General features: G+C 39.3%; 2 protein-coding genes across 5 annotated transcripts; both read left to right on the forward strand.

Annotated features, from left to right (window-relative positions):
* The first annotated feature begins 218 nt into the window (after window positions 1-218).
* wdr93 (WD repeat domain 93) lies at window positions 219-8,570 on the forward strand. Of its 4 annotated transcripts, none has more exons than XM_026215064.1 (16): window positions 219-263; window positions 587-855; window positions 978-1,179; window positions 1,291-1,355; window positions 1,441-1,519; window positions 1,625-1,698; window positions 1,804-1,888; window positions 1,971-2,160; window positions 3,006-3,076; window positions 3,219-3,302; window positions 3,430-3,561; window positions 3,754-3,931; window positions 4,218-4,278; window positions 4,523-4,679; window positions 5,123-5,312; window positions 7,412-8,570. In XM_026215064.1, exons 2-16 carry the CDS (start codon window positions 598-600, stop codon window positions 7,482-7,484), a joined length of 1,899 nt encoding a protein of 632 aa, XP_026070849.1. In that variant the 5' UTR covers window positions 219-263; window positions 587-597; the 3' UTR covers window positions 7,485-8,570. The 4 variants fall into 4 exon arrangements, with proteins under 4 accessions (XP_026070849.1, XP_026070848.1, XP_026070850.1 ...); XM_026215063.1 differs by having other exon boundaries at window positions 3,724-3,931; window positions 7,412-8,568; XM_026215065.1 differs by having other exon boundaries at window positions 3,724-3,931; window positions 5,123-5,241; window positions 7,412-7,493.
* Window positions 8,571-13,113: 4,543 nt separating this feature from the next.
* On the forward strand, window positions 13,114-15,955 carry LOC113052471 (BCL-6 corepressor-like protein 1). The gene is made up of 2 exons (XM_026216901.1): window positions 13,114-15,624; window positions 15,853-15,955. Exon 1 carries the CDS (start codon window positions 13,190-13,192, stop codon window positions 15,587-15,589), a length of 2,400 nt encoding a protein of 799 aa, XP_026072686.1. The 5' UTR covers window positions 13,114-13,189; the 3' UTR covers window positions 15,590-15,624; window positions 15,853-15,955.
* The last annotated feature ends 215 nt before the right edge of the window (window positions 15,956-16,170 follow it).

Consider the following 16,170-nt stretch of genomic DNA (forward strand, 5'->3'; position numbering starts at 1 on the left):
AGATACTGTGACATGCTCTTATTATTTATTATTTAGTTGTGTTTATATCTATAGACATATAAATAGTTATTTTAGTAGTAGTAGTAGTTTTAGTTATTTATATGTCTATGACAGCAACGGCTAAGAGCGGCCAATGAGGCGTCTAGTTATTTATATGTCTATGTTTATATCGGACTGCGCGCCGCTCCAGTAATCGCAACCATGGAGGCTTGTCGTCATGACAACCTAACATTCCGGAAGAACTCCACTAGAGCGCTTCATCGGTGTGCAGTTGTGTTTATCATGATATTATTATTATTATTATTATTATTAATTCAGATTACTGTTGTGTTACAGTAGGATTATATATTAAGCATTCACAAAAATATCTCACCGACCACCTAAATCATCAGACTTCAACCTTTTTATTATCTCTTTTTTTTTACGGAGGTCAAGAGGTCCGACATATGAAAAATAGCAACCGAAAACTATTTATACAATTTGCTGCTAGAACGAATTATTCTTTATTTATTTGGTTTTTTTTTTTTTTTTTTCTCAGGTCCATTTTGCTGACATATTTAGTTTCATATTCTTTTTTCCCCTCCAGAAGTAAACAAGATGGCTGTGAATGTCAGAAGAGGTTTGGAGATCCCAGAGCCATCAGATTACAGCAGCTGTGAAGATGATGATGTGTCTTATTACACAGATCTGCAGCAGCCTGATAATAATCTACCGGAGTCTGCAAGAGTGATCAATAAGCTGTTAAACAACCTTGTTGACAGTGCATGGGAAGTTATATCAAAGCAGGAGAAGATCAAGAGGGGTGAAGAAGCAGCAAGACAAATCCCTGTGCTGAATGCTACTAAAGAAATGAAGGTATGTACAGGTATAACATGCACATTCATATGACCTCATCATATTCCTTTGCCGCTGTGCTTTGGATGCATTTGTCCAAAATATTCAATTTACATATGATTTCTTTGTTTCTTGGTTCTTAGCTTCCAGGCAGAACTAATAGTATCGTGAGCTCTGATGATGGACTTTACCTGTTTCTGGGTCACACTCACGGTGTGTCAGTCATCAGTACATCCACTCTCACCTGTGTAAGAACATGGCAGGATGAAAGAGTGGAGATTACAAGCATCTCTTGTGCCTCTCTGGGAAATGCCACACACCTCTTATTCACAGTGGATGACATGGGTATTTTTTTTACGATTGTGGGATATTTTTAGACAATTGACATTAAAAACTAACCATTTAATATTTTTGGTGTTCATTTACACATATTTTTATACATCTTTTTCTCCTAAGGTATTGCACGGCTTTTTGTGCATCACATGGAGAATATTTATTTAATAAAAGTCATCAATGAAACTGTGAGTTCAGAATACCGTTAAGAGCTTAATTTTTGCGTGCTGTTGGTTTTCTATTGGTAATGGCTATGTGGTACATTTCTCACAGGAAGATATAAACCAAAGAAACATCTGTGCAAAATTTGAAGTGTCTAGAAGTGGGGACTTTGGAGCTGCAGTCATGACATGTAAATTTCCTATTAAAATATGGAAATGTAATATAAGACTAAAAATACAGTTAACTGTGAGTACTACTGATTCATTAATGCTGTTGTGGTATATTATCAATGAAGCCAGTGGCTCTGTTTGGCTGGATGTCTATCGCTTCCCAGTAGATGTGTGGCTCAAAGAGCTGGAAACCAAACAGGTAACAGCTATAGTTACGTTGGAAAACCATTTTATTTATTTATTTTTCTGCCATTTGCAAAATTACTCCAAATCAGTTGATCATATTTTGCCATCACTTCTGTAGGCTACACAAACCCAACAGAACACAGAAGCCAAACTGTCTCCAGTAATCTTACTCATGAAGATCAAACCTCCAGAAATCCCTACAGGTATCTAGTTTAAATCATTGCTGCAAAAAAAGTTTGTTTCCGAAGTTTGTTATGTCTTTCTTTTACTATTTGTGTTTTCAAGGAACCTCTCTGAAAAGTCCATCTGAGGTCCTGCAGAAGACAGAGGAAGGCACTATAATAGGCTCAGGCCAAAATCACTTCATAAGTAGTCGTCAATGGGAAAACCAGGATGCAGCATTTAAGAAAATGTTCATGAAGTACCTCAGCTCCAGCTCTGCGATGCCACCACAGCAAAAAGCAGAAGGACCCAGGTAGGCTTGATTAAAGAGTATTGGAAGTAATATTTCACTTGATTCAAGAGGTATACCATAGTCATCCCAAAAAGTATTTTGACAATTTATCCACACTAACACACTAATTCTATGAATATCTTTTTTTACAGACGTAACAAACAATCCATCATTACAACCAACAGAAAGTGTCAAAAATACCTCTAAGAATATATCTAATATTAGTGATATTTCACCCCAAAGTAAAATTTGTAATGGAAAAAATATTAATAATAAAATTGATAGTATAAAATTTTTTTTTGTTGCAAATCATTGTTACTTTTTCAAGAACGTTACATGAACTGTTACAGTCCGAAACATGCTTACAACCTCCAATGCAGCAAAAACGTTTGCCAGAAAGACAAACAACCTTAAGATAAATTCCTAATTGTTGTGCTCTTATGTAAACGACAAATCAGCAGGGAGTCCCACACATGACATGCGGAACAAAAATAGATATTGTGGCCGCAAATTCTGAAATTGCTCTCACATCTTTTATATTTTTTATTAATTACGTAATATAGTTTTATTAATTCATGGTCATGTTTGATTAATTTGTTCTCTTGTTTTAGGTCAATTTTGGCTGTGTTGTACTAATTTGTTGCCTTCTTTTAATTTAGTCAATTTGCAGCTGCGATTTAACTAAAATGATGGAATGTATGAAAAAGTTGGATATAGGGAGCAGATGAACTGGTCATATGTGAAATATTTGGCAAAGTGTGCAGATAAACACTAGAATCACAAGAGGTTACAAAATGTCAAGAAGTTGTATTTATTTTCTTCAGAGGTTATTTTTTCAGACTACAACATTCGTTTTTTCCTTACAGCAACTGTACTTGTCACTTCTTACTGCGTGAGGGGTTTCATTCACTGCCTGGGGAAGCGAAGGCAGCGAGAGGTGAGTCATGGAGTCAAGAGATGATTTCACATGTATGTTTTTCAGTGAAAAATATAGCCTGTAACGGTGTGTGATCACAATTTACAGTACAATCAGTTCTCTGAATATGCATTAATAACATTTCTTCGAACTATCTTTGAAGATATTCCCATTGCTGTGTGCCTGTGGTGGAATGGCAGCTATAACCTCTTACAGTATCTTCTGATGAAGACCCTTAAAGAGAAGGGTACTCAAGCCATCAACTCATACATCTATACTGCATAGATTAGAAAGAAAATACAGTATATTAACATTACAAAGACACATTTGTTGGTCATGTTTATAAATTAGATTCTAATCTGTTCCTGGATCAGACAGTGAACCCAGGCCAGATGTTTTGTGGCCCAATTCTCAGAAAATCCTCTGCTCTGCCATCAGTGCTTGCACACGGTTTGTTGTTCTAGGACTCGACGGTCAGCTGGTTACTATATGGGACAGACGGTTTGGTAGGATTGCTTTAATATTTAGTGGTTTAAGAAATTAGTTATGAAATATATTGTGTGGTATTTAATTATGAGAATAAACCATGATATAAAGGCACAACACAATGTGACACAGATCATACTGAGGGAAAGAATCTTATCCTTGATTCACTTCTGGTGGTGCAGGGTGTCCATATGCTAATATTGTGATCCCAGGAGATGGTGCCATTTGCAGGATGAGGCTTCTTTTGCAGAGTCAATTGCCGGTCACTCAGCTCTTTCAGGGTCCCTTTTTACCCACACTACAGTTAGTGCTCACTTGCAGAAGTGGGGCATGTTACAGTGTGACAGCAGGCAGAGGAGGAGACACATGCACTGTTGCACTTATTGAAAGGTACTAAATACCCCACAGTTATTAAAACAGGTTCAGAAATACTGAATGAGGTTCATTGTTTGCTGTAAACTAGTCCTGAAGTCCCTTTGAAACCCTCTACCTCCCCCAGTTCCACATGTCTAGAGCTGTTATGTGATTTATGTTGGCCTATAAATGAAGCTGCTACATATTTTATAGAAGTATTTATTATCATGCATTGCAGATCTTGCCTGCTAAGACCAAACACGTTAATGTTGTCATATCCATTAACATGATTGAAATAAATACAAGGACTGTTTCTTATCAGATCTGCAGACCCAGGCAGTTCTGTCACTGTAGCTGAACCTGTGCCTTTCCTGAAGTTTCTGGTATTGTACCATTTTGAATATAATATAATTTTGAATTTGATACTGTATATATATATATATATATATATATATATATATGTGTGTGTGTGTATACAGTATATACCTGTATGGTTGAGACAGCTACTTGAATAGTTGTAGTTAATGTTGTAGTTGCAGTTAGTCCGAGATCTGAAGTCACGTAATTAAGAAAGTATCTGCCAAGAACATTCATGTAAATGTATCTAATTCTTGAAATTGTTTTTAGATTTTGTTGATGCAAAGAAATGGGCAAGTATCGATATGGAAAACGGAGGATTGCGCACCAGTATTTATCTTAAACCTGCCCCCAACTCATGTGCTGGGCTCACTCAGGGAACCTGTGTGTCTGCTTGAGCCAGTCCAACAAAAACTATATATTACAGGTAAACTCCAGACAAATTAGTATATTTGGCTGAAAAACAACAATTGACGTTCTATCATGTTCATATGTAATATCGTATAATTATATAATTGACTCTTATTCCTGCTGTAGGGGATGTTCACACAGAACACCTTTTTGCATTCTACTGTGCTGCTTTTCCATTGTTTTTTGTTGTTGTTGTAAACATGCAGTCTGACATTTTCTTTCTTTTACGATGTCTCATGCTTTACAGAGCATTTTCTAAAGCCTAGAGGTCAAGTTAAAAAAACGAATTTCTAGACCTTTTTTTATTATTCAGTTATTAACATTTACTTTTACATTACATTTACTGTTGAAGTTGTGATGCAATTTATCAAAATGACACATTTAAATTATTATTTGTTATTTATTGAGTGACATTTTAAAAAGTATTATGTTCATGGTAACACACATGATTTGTTTTAGGTGACAGAAAAGCACCTTTGGTGGAGGTGACTGATAGGAACAAGGATGAGAGCGCTCTCTTCATCTTCAGCTTTTCAGAATGCACACTGATGGATCTGTACCGTGTCTCGAGTCCAGCTGTAAGTGAAAAAGAGACCAGGGCCACACTCTCAGATTTGGAGGAGGTCTACAACCTTTACTTTAAGGAAAGGTTGGTGAAATTTAATTTAGTATGAAAGAGTAAAAGTAAGAACAAATTTTGAAAACTTTTTTTATGCAGTTTTTAGTATATGAGAGCCTATGTGACATGCAAGCTGTTCATCAAATGTTATATTATTAGATATGACTGAATGAGTATGGTAAGAGATCATAAAAAATATTTATAAAGAAAGCCACATTCACACCAAGAATGATAACACTAACTATATATACTATATATATACTATATGGGCGTATATATGGGCACGGAAAGTATTCAGACCCCCTTAAATTTTTCACTCTTTGTTATATTGCAGCCATTTGCTAAAATCATTTAAGTTCATTTTTTTTCATTAATGTACACACAGCACCCCATATTGACAGAAAAACACATAATTGTTGACATTTTTGCAGATTTATTACAAAAGAAGAACTGAAATATCACATGGTCCTAAGTATTCAGACCCTTTCCTGTGACACTCATATATTTAACTCAGGTGCTGTCCATTTCTTTGGATCATCCTTGAGATGGCTCTGCACCTTCATTTGAGTCCAGCTTTGTTTGATTAAACTTAGGAAAGCCACACACCTGTCTATATAAGACCTTACAGCTCACAGTGCATGTCAGAGCAAATGAGAATCATGAGGTCAAAGGAACTGCCTGAAGAGCTCACAGACAGAGTTATGGCAAGACACAGATCTGGCCAAGGTTACAAAAAAAATCTGCTGCACTTAAGGTTCCTAAGAGCACAGTGGCCTCCATAATCCTTAAATGGAAGACTTTTGGGACGACTAGAACGCTTCCTAGAGCTGGCCGTCCGGCCAAACTGAGCAATCAGAGGAGAAGAGCCTTGGTGAGAGAGGTAAAGAAGAACCCAATGAGATGCAGTCGGGAGATGTGAGAAAGTTGTAGAAAGTCAACCATCACTGCAGCTGTCCACCAGTCGGGGTTTATGGCAGAGTGGCCTGACGTAAGTCTCTACTCAGTGCAAGACACATGAAAGCCTGCATGGAGTTTGCTAAAAAACACCTGAAGGATTCTCTGGTCTGATGAGATCTGAACTTTTTGGCCTTAATTCTAAGAGATATGTGTGGAGAAAACCAGGCACTGTTCATCACCTGTCCAATACAGTGCCAACAGTGAAGCATGGTGGTGGCAGCATCATGCTGTGGGGGTGTTTTTCAGCTGCAGGGACCGGACGACTGGTTGCAATCAAGGCAAAGATGAATGCGGCCAAGTACAGGACAAAAATCTTCTCCAGAGTGCTCAAGACCTCAGACTGGGCCGAAGGTTCGCCTTCCAACAAGACAATGAACCTAAGCACACAGCTAAAATAACGAAGGAGTGGCGTCACAACAACTCTGTGACTGTTCTTGAATGGCCCAGCCAGAGCCCTGACTTAAACCCAATTGAGCAACTCTGGAGAGACCTGAAAATGGCTGTCCTCCAATGTTTACCACCCAACCTGACAGAACTGGAGAAGATCTGCGAGGAAGAATGGCAGAGGATCCCCAAATCCAGGTGTGAAAAACTTGTTGCATCTTTCCCAAAAAGACTCGTGGCTGTATTAGATCAAAAGGGTGCTTCTACTAAATACTAAGCAATATAAACCATACTTAAGATCATGTGATATTTCAGTTTTTCTTTTTTAATAAATGTGCAAAAAGTTCAACAATTCTGTGTTTTTCAGTCAATATGGGGTGCTGTGTGTACTTAAATGAGGAAAAAAAATAAACTTCAATTATTTTAGCAAAAGGCTGCAAAAATTTAAGTGGGTCTGAATACTTTCTTTATGATACACTGTATGATAATTATATTAGTGTCCACACCAATGGACTATAATGTTTTTAAAATATGAAGGATTTTGAATTACCGTTAATGTTTTTATCATTCATTGGCCTAAGAAAGTGACTTGAAAGTTATTCCAATGATTTTGTTCCTCTGTGTCATTATTGTTGTTACTTATGTTGTGGACAAATTCAAAATCTGAATAGATTTTTTTTTTTTTTTAACCTAATGTTCATAGTTACCATTCTTGGTGTTAATGGGCCTCAATAATGATTTGTACTGTGACTTAAAACACTACATGTGCAATGTCTTTGTGTGTGCAGAGCTGAACACAAAAAGAGGAACAGAAATTTGGCTTTCCAATGGGAGCAGCTTTCGAAGCGTGATATTAAATGATGCTTCATATAGTCATACTGACAGACAGAGAATGAGTCTTATTTTTTATTTATTAATGAGGATAAAATGTATGCACGTATTAATTAATCAATTAGCCAGAGAAAAAATGTATGTTTTAATTTTTGCTGTCATATATAAAAAAAAAAATAAAAAAAACACAAACATTGAATACCGTACATTTGAAATTCAAATGAAAGTTAATTTCAGTTCAGGGTTACTAGGAGATTACATGTCAGTTTTCACAAGAAGCTCTTCTACATGAAGCCAGGCCAGTGCAAATGTGTTTATATGTGCACTTGTCTTATGTCAGAAAATGTCATATAATATCACAGCTAAACATGTCTCCCACACATTGTACTGAATGTCACTACAGTTTTTCTTGTTATTTATTTTATATGATGAGCCATAGGCACTGGTCTTCAGATTTGCTCCATTTAAGTCTTTTTCCGGCAAGCAACTCATTTCAAGATTAGTACATTTGTACTGTTTGTGCTGAACATCAATTTAATTGAATTTGAGCTTCAATATTAATCAGAGTAACTAGATTTTGCTTCCTCAGGCATATTAAAAACCTCAACCATTCCATTTTATGTCGTTTTGTCTATTCAATGTTTTGTTAAATTTTTACTTGTTCTTCTTTAAGTGGACTGCCCATGGGCAGAGGGGAGGCCGTATTTTTATGAGGTTATAGAATCTTGCATTATTGCAATTCTCCTCAGATATCACTCAGATCTTCAGTCCAGCTGTTTTTAAATGTCCCGAAATCTCGATTGAAAACAAAAGGCAACAGGTCTTTTTCAGTCTATGCTCCAAAACTTTGGAGCCAAGTTGTTGGTTTAGATGATTTATCAAGCTTATACAATTCTTCCTCTCCTATATCAGAGAATGTGTGGAACTGTTCCTCAGGGGATCTATAGTGCACTGTCTGATGTGATACTGTAGCTGACGCCTGAAGGCTTATAATTTGATCTCTAATAGTATCTAACTTAAAAGTAAAGTAGTTCATAAAGTCATTACTGTTGTGATGTTGGGAAATGTCAACACTTGTTGATGCTTTATTTTTTGGCAATTTAGCCACTGTATTGAATAAATGCCTGGGGTTATGTTTTCTTCTAAAAGATATGAAAATTAATCAGATCTAGCAGTTTTAATGCTTTTCTGTAGGATAGGTTACTTTCCCTCCAAGCAATACGAAATACCTCTAGTTTTGTTTTCCTCGAACTGCGCTACATTTTCCAGGCTGCTCTCTATAGGGTGCGAATGTGCTCATTATACCACGGTGTCAGACAATTTCCTTAATCGTTGGGATGAATGGAGTGGGGCCGAGAGCCGTGGGAACAGAGCGAGGCTGGTGGAGTGATTGGAAATGAGCGACACCTGCTCGACCCACCGGTCTCGAGTCCCACGGAGGAGATCGGAAGGATACAAAAGAGGAGCGATGACAGTGACGGACGAGAGAGGACCAGGCTTGGATTTTATTTCGTGTTTGGTTTTTATTTGTGCGCGACAGTCATCCGTGAGGGGCTGTCGCACTGTTTTGTGTTCATTTTATTATTAAAGTCTTTATTTGAATGTCTGCCGGTTCCCGCGTCCTTCTTCCCGTGGATATGAAGTTTTAATGTGTTACACTGGTGCCGAAACCCGGGAGAAGGAGGGACATGCTGCCGAAGATCCCTCGCCGCTGGGGTGAACCCACGGTGCCATCGAGCAGGCGTAGCCGCCCGTGATGTGGAGGGGTGGCTGCCATCCGTGAGGGAGTGGAGGAGTCGCCGCCATTTACCAGGGAGCCAGAGCCTGCTGCCATCCGCCTGAACGGGGAGGAGCAGGGAACGGGGGACTCCTGTCGCGTGCACGAATGCAGAGGAGCCACCGCCGTCCACCGGGCAGAGGAGGAGTGTCATGCCGTGCACTGAGAGCCGTCCAGTGCCACCGGCAGGTACCGCGGAGGAGTTCACCCAGCTGCTGGAGGGCCGAGCGGCAGTGCATCTGGGAATCTGAATTTTTCTTTTTTTTCTCTCCTCTCTCCCCTCTCTCATCTCTGTCGCTCCTCATCCTTCATCTTTTTCTCTCGCCTCGTCTCTACCCCAGGTTCCCGCAGGTCAGAGTCTGGAGGAAGAGAGGAGAGGCACACAATCCACGTTGCTTGAGGTCCAGTGTAAAGTTTCCACAGTCAGTGATGGTTTGGGGTTTCATGTCATCTGCTGGTGTTCGTCCACTGTGTTTTCTGAAGTCCAAGGTCAACACAGCCATATACCAGGAAGTTTTAGAGCACTTCATGCTTCCTGCTGCTGACCAACTTTATGGAGATGCAGATTTCATTTTCCAACAGGACTTGGCACCTGCACACAGTGCCAAAACTACCAGTACCTGGTTTAAGGACCATGGTATCCCTGTTCTTAATTGGCCAGCAAACTCTAGAAAATCTATGGGATATTGTGAAGAGGAAGATGTGATATGCCAGACCCAAGAATGTAGAAGAGCTGAAGGCCACTATCAGAGCAATGGGCTCTCATAACACCTGAGCAGAGCCACAGACTGATCGACTCCATGCCACGCCGCATTGCTGCAGTAATTCAGGGAAAAGGAGCCTCAACTAAGTATTGAGTGCTGTACATGCTCATACTTTTCATGTTCATACTTTTCAGTTGGCCAAGATTTCTAAAAATCCTTTCTTTGTATTGGTATAAGTAATATTCTAATTTTCTGAGATATTGAATTTGGGATTCTCCTAAGTTGTCAGTTATAATTATCGAAAATTAAAAGTAATAAACATTTGAAATATATCGGTCTCTGTGTAATGAATGAATATAATATACAAGTTTCCAATTTTTTATGGAATTAGTGAAATAAATTAACTTTTTGATGATATTCTAATTATATGACAAGCATCTGTATATATATATATGAGTGTGTGTGTGTGTGTGTGTAAATGTAATTGTAAAATTGTATAAGGTTTTCTGTAAGGGGTAAGTTTAGGTGTAGGGTTGGTGTAGGGCAATATAAAATACAGTTTGTACAGTATAAAAAACATTAAGCCTATGGAATGTCACCGATTTAACCCTCAGATGGTCTTCGGGGTCTTTTTGACCCAAAATGACTTTTGCTCAAATTAAAAAAAATGTTCCCTTTGTCCAAATAGTATGAAACCTTCTACGGCTCTCAACACTTTCTAGATCTACAAAAAAAAATTTTAATTGGAATGATATCTGTTTTTATGATAGCGTGACAAAATTTGTGACACTCGTGGTAGACCCCGCAATCAAAACAAGACTAAAATCATCATCAAACTCAGAAACAACGCAGAACAAAATGACAGAAATGGCACAAATAAAGTGGCACACTTACACCAATGCAAAAAACATCCACAATGCTAAATTATATTGCTCACAACACGCGTACACACACACACAAACACACACACACATATAGGAATACATTTTTGAGACTATAAAAACTTTTCTCTCATCATTTGTCAAATAAAATAATCCAAAATGCAGAACCAACACAAATATAAAGTGGTGACACTGACACCTACAATGTGTACACACACACACACGCACACACATACACACACACACACACTTGTGAGGATATAAAACAACTGCGTGTGTGAGAGAGAGATGACAGGATGAGACAAAACAATTTAGCATGCACACACACACACAAACCTGCTCCAACCCCGTCTACAGAAGTCATGCGGTTTACCATGCTTACTGCCTGCAATGCATTGTAATGTAACATTATTGAAAAACTGGGGGAAAGATATCTTTCAGGTAGTCAAATAGCAAATAGCATATAGTGGAGCTCTATGGCCATCTAGTGGTTAAAGTGATTTCTTTTTATTTTAAAACTGCATTTTTTCAACTGCTGTTTTTTCCAAAAAATGAGTATAAATGTTAAATTAAATAATTTAAAATGATCCATGTTATCCCCATGAATGAAAGTTAAAAATCTGGGTCTTCAGAAAAGTGAATTTTACATCAAATGCTGTTTTTTTGTAAAAAGCCTATTTAAATAAATAAATGTGTATTTATTTATTTATGGAAATTTAAAAGATATCATAAATCCTCCAAAAACTGCACAAATGTTGAGTAAAAACATTAACAAACAGAGTAAAATTACATTTGTAAAAAAAAAATATATATGATCTTGTTACAAAATTAAATGTTATTGTCTGGGGTCTCTGGAGACCCCAAAAAACACGAATGTGGACAGGAAACGAAGACCATCAGAGGGTTAAATAGCTAAGTAAACATGTGCATGTGTGTGTGATTTTGTTTTGAGGTTTACGATGTGCTTATTATATCATGCTTAGCATTAGAGGCAATAGAGACACATGTGATGTGAAAGAGTGTTGTCAGGAAGGTCAGTGTGCCTCACAGCAGGACAGATGCAGGGCTCAGATAAGCTTTACAGCAGTGGGAATAAAAGAATGTCTATACTGTTTGTTTTTAAGTTTAGGCATAATATAACATATATCAGTAGGAAGCATTTTAAACTCATGGAACAATTTCCTTAACTATTAATGCAATTTCATATGTTGAGCAATAATGCAATATCGATATACTGGTAAAAGAGCATAATCTATGTGAGCATAACTTCAACAGCTGTATACTATGAATGAACTAGATTATCTTATAATATATTGAAACTGAATACAGATAAATAATTGGATTGATTCTTATTTCGTTCACTCAGTGCAGTGTTCTAGACACTAGATGTCCCTCTGCACTGCATTCTCCAGATAGACGGTCCATACTTGCCAAAGCTCAATAATTCCAAGATGCCTTTTTTCGGGCTTTAATTTCTTTCATTATATTATTTATTGATTATACTGTTTATATACTATCAAATATGTTTGCTATATAAAATATGTTAATTTAATATTTTATAGGCTATTCAAATGCTAATATATAAACGCGCTGTTTTATAAAAAACTTAATATGAGCGGTGTTTTAAGTTTAAATAGAATAAAAATGCCTAGAACACATCCCTCATAACACCAGATTCTTAACCATTATGACGCAATAATTTTTTAGAATGTTCGATGAGCGTAAATTTGAGTGCAGCGAGATTGGAATTTGTAGCGAGTTGGCGAGAGATTGTGAGTACACTCTTTACCTTGGATTTGGGGACTTTTCATCTAATCATTATTTTCAATATTTTTAGCAGGTTATATTATTGTATAAAATGAGACAATATTATTGTCTCAATTTATGTATTGTTTAAATATGTATACTGTAGAATGAAATTGAAAATAAATAAGCAAAGTGGTGGTCCGTGAGGATTTTGTCGGAGAGGCTGATAAATTATGTCCCCATGCACAGATGATTTCCTCCGATACCTTAAAAAAGTCGAGATAATTAATGATGCATTATAAAAGTTGTCCTATCACAACTTTTTAATAGTCGAGGTCTAATCTGTAAACCAAACTGTCTATCTGTACTCTATTCTTAGTATATTTATAATCTGCTGTGTTGCTGTGAATATTTTTAATACATTTTTTAAAAGATTCATCCTCATTTTCTTCCTCTGATGAACCACCACTGGGCATAGCATAGCCTTAAAAAAATGAAGCGGCTATTATTTGTTCACCTTCACCTTCTCTCTCTTTCTCTTACAGTGTTTCACAGATACAGTTAATTGTTTCAAAAACTTCAGAAATTATAAACTTTTTTGGTTAACTTGTCTTACTTCCATCAAAGATGTTTATCCAAAAAACCGAAACCTTCATCCCCTTTGATGAGCATGAGGAGCTCATCACAGCCCTCCTTGCAGGGCGGTGGTGGGCAGTAATGGAGGTCGAAGACCACTTACGTTCACCATGTGAGAAGGGTGAGTTTGGGGACCTCCCTACAGACCAGGAAATAGAGGCCCCACAAGCAGCACCTGTTCCTGTCAGCTCCAATCAGGAACTGCCTGTGCCTTCCAGGAACCTAAAAGAATCAGTTGTTCCCAACACGTACCAACAGGAAGTGCCTGTGTCTTCCAGGACCCCTAAAGGACCAACGGAAATGGATGAGTCTCAATGGGAAGTGTCTGTGCTTTCCAGGACCCTGCAAGGAGGAACTGTTACTGACTGGTCCCAACAGGAACCACCTGTGCTAGCTAGGCCACCACTGAAGCAGAAACTGGGGGTCCCTGAAAAAATGAGGCAGTATCAGACAAGGAAATCCATTTTAACATCTTTCCCTATAAAGCAACCCATGGGACGACCTACATCTACCCATGCACCTGTTCCCACTGCATCCCCTGAGCAACCTCTGTCTGTTGCACACCCTGAGTATGCACCTGATCTGGCCAGGACTCCTGAGGATACACCTATGCCCGGTGTGTCCCCTGAGGTAGCACCTCTTCCAGCCAGTTCACCTCTAAAGTCACCTGTGCTTGCTGCATACCCTGAGGAGGCACCTGTACTCACCACCTCCCCTGAGGGAGCACCTCTTCCAGCCAGATCCTCTAAGGGGGCACACGTACCTGCAGCGTCCTTGGAAGCAGCACCTGTTCCTGTCAGCTCCAATCAGGAACTGCCTGTACCTTCCAGGGTCCTAAAAGGACCAGTTTTTCCCAACGGGACCCAACAGGAAGTGGCTGTGTCTTCCAGGACCCCAAAAAGAGCAACTGATCTGGACGAGTCTCGGTGGGAAGTGTCTATGCTTTCCAGCAACCTGCAAGGAGCAACTGTTACTGACGGGTCCCAACAGGAAGCACCTGTGACAGCTAGGCCACCACGGAGGCAGAAACTGAGGGTCCCTGAAATTATGAGGCAGTATCTGACAAGGAAATCCATCTTAACATCTTTCCCTACAAGGCAACCCATGGGACGACCTATACCCTCAGTATCCCCTGTGCAAGCACCTGTGCCTGCTGCGTCCCCTGAGGAAGCACTTGTTCTGGCCAGAACCCTGCAAGGAGCAACTGCTGCCAATGGGTCCCAACAGGGAGCACCAGTTCCTGCCAGGCCCTCACTGAGCAGAAAACTAAGGGTCCCTGAAAACATGAGGCAGTATGTAACAAGGAATATAATTTTAACACCTTTGCCCCTAAGGCAACCCATGGGACAACCTGCATCTTCCAAGGCACCTGATCCCACTGCATCCCCTGAGCAACATTTGTCTGTTGCATACCCTGAGAATGCACCTGATCTAGTCAGGACTCCCGAAGATACACCTAAGCCTGGTGTGTCCCCTGAGGGAGCACCTCTTTCAGCCAGTTCACCTTTAAAGTCATCTGTGCTTGCTGCATACCCTGATGAGGCACCTGTACTCACCACCTCCCAGGAGGGAGCTCCTCTTCCTGCCCAATCCTCTAAGGGAGCATATGTGCCTGCAGTGTCCTTGGAAGCAGCAACTGTTCATGTCAGCTCCAATCAGGAACTGCCTGTGCCTTCCATGATCCTAAAAGGACCAGTTGTTCCCAACGGGTCCCAACAGGAAGTGCCTGTGTCTTCCAGGATCCCAAAAGGACCAACTGATCCGGATGAGTCTCAATGGGAAGTGTCTGTGCTTTCCAGGAACCTGCAAGGAGCAACTGTTACTGACGGGTCCCAACAGGAAGCACCTGTGCCAGCTAGGCCGCCATGGAGGAAGAAACTGAGGGTCCCTGAAAATATGAGGCAATATGTGACAAGGAAATCCATCTTAACATCTTTGCCTATAAGGCAACCTATAGGACAATCGATACCCGCAGCATCCTCTGTGCCTGCTGCGTCCTCTGAGGAAGCACCTGTTCTGGCCAGAACCCTGCAAGGAGCAACTGCTGCCAATGGGTCCCAACAGAGAGCACCAGCTCCTGTCAGGCCCTCACTGTGCAGAAACCTAAGGGTCCCTGAAAACATGAGGCAGTATGTGACAAGTAATATCATTTTAACGCCTTTGCCCCTAAGGCAACCCATGGGACGACCTACATTTACCATGGTACCCACTGCATCCCCTGAGCAACCTCTATCTGCTGCATCCCCTGTGGAAGCACCTGTACTGGCCAGGTCCACTGAGAGAGCACCTATGTCCTGTGCATCCCCCAGGGAAGTACCTGTACCCCTACTATATGGAGAAAGACTGCACGGCCTCTCCAAGTTCTCAGCACAATCTGAGAAGGCTGTGTGAGAAAAGCCCAGTACCTAAATGGCACACCTGTAAAGGTTAGTGCCTCCTGTCTTTCATTTTTACATAAAAATAAATAATTAATAATAATAAAAATAAAATTAGCCACTGGATCTTCTGTTTTAAATTCTTTGTATTATATTTCAGTACAAACTTTAATATGTGACATGTCACACTTTTATAGACCCCTGAATGTATAACGATAAAAGTGATGTCTTTTTCCCTTCTTACCATTAACTAAACCTATTTTTCTGCTTTCTCAACAGGATTGTGCATTTCCATATAAACAGCAGAGCATCAAATGAAAGAAGGACCTTTACCTTCGCACTTTGCTACTGTTACTGTTTTTTGATAATTAATGAAACAATAAAAAACTTGGTGTCTTTAGTCTGAAATACCTATTCCATTTTTTTAAGAATTGAAACAGAAAAAAAGGTCCAATGTGTGAATGAAGCATCACAAACATGAAGCATCAAAAAGCATCCAGTCTAATCTAGCTTAAAGGGTTAGTTCACAAAAAATTATGTCATTAATAACTCACCCTCATGTTGTTCCAAACCTGTAAGACCTCCGTTCATCTTCGG

Source organism: Carassius auratus, chromosome 32 (genome assembly GCF_003368295.1).
Source record: "Carassius auratus strain Wakin chromosome 32, ASM336829v1, whole genome shotgun sequence".
In the NCBI taxonomy this organism is placed as follows: domain Eukaryota; kingdom Metazoa; phylum Chordata; class Actinopteri; order Cypriniformes; family Cyprinidae; genus Carassius; species Carassius auratus.

Bases quoted from the DNA above. Each gene is read 5' to 3' on its own strand.
- wdr93 (XM_026215062.1), top strand. From the start codon at position 598: ATGGCTGTGAATGTCAGAAGAGGTTTGGAGATCCCAGAGCCATCAGAT. The intron at 1,180-1,290 runs GTATTTTTTTTA...TTTTCTCCTAAG, and splicing joins ATTCACAGTGGATGACATGG to GTATTGCACGGCTTTTTGTG. The intron at 3,077-3,218 runs GTGAGTCATGGA...CTATCTTTGAAG, and splicing joins GGAAGCGAAGGCAGCGAGAG to ATATTCCCATTGCTGTGTGC.
- LOC113052471 (XM_026216901.1), top strand. From the start codon at position 13,190: ATGTTTATCCAAAAAACCGAAACCTTCATCCCCTTTGATGAGCATGAG.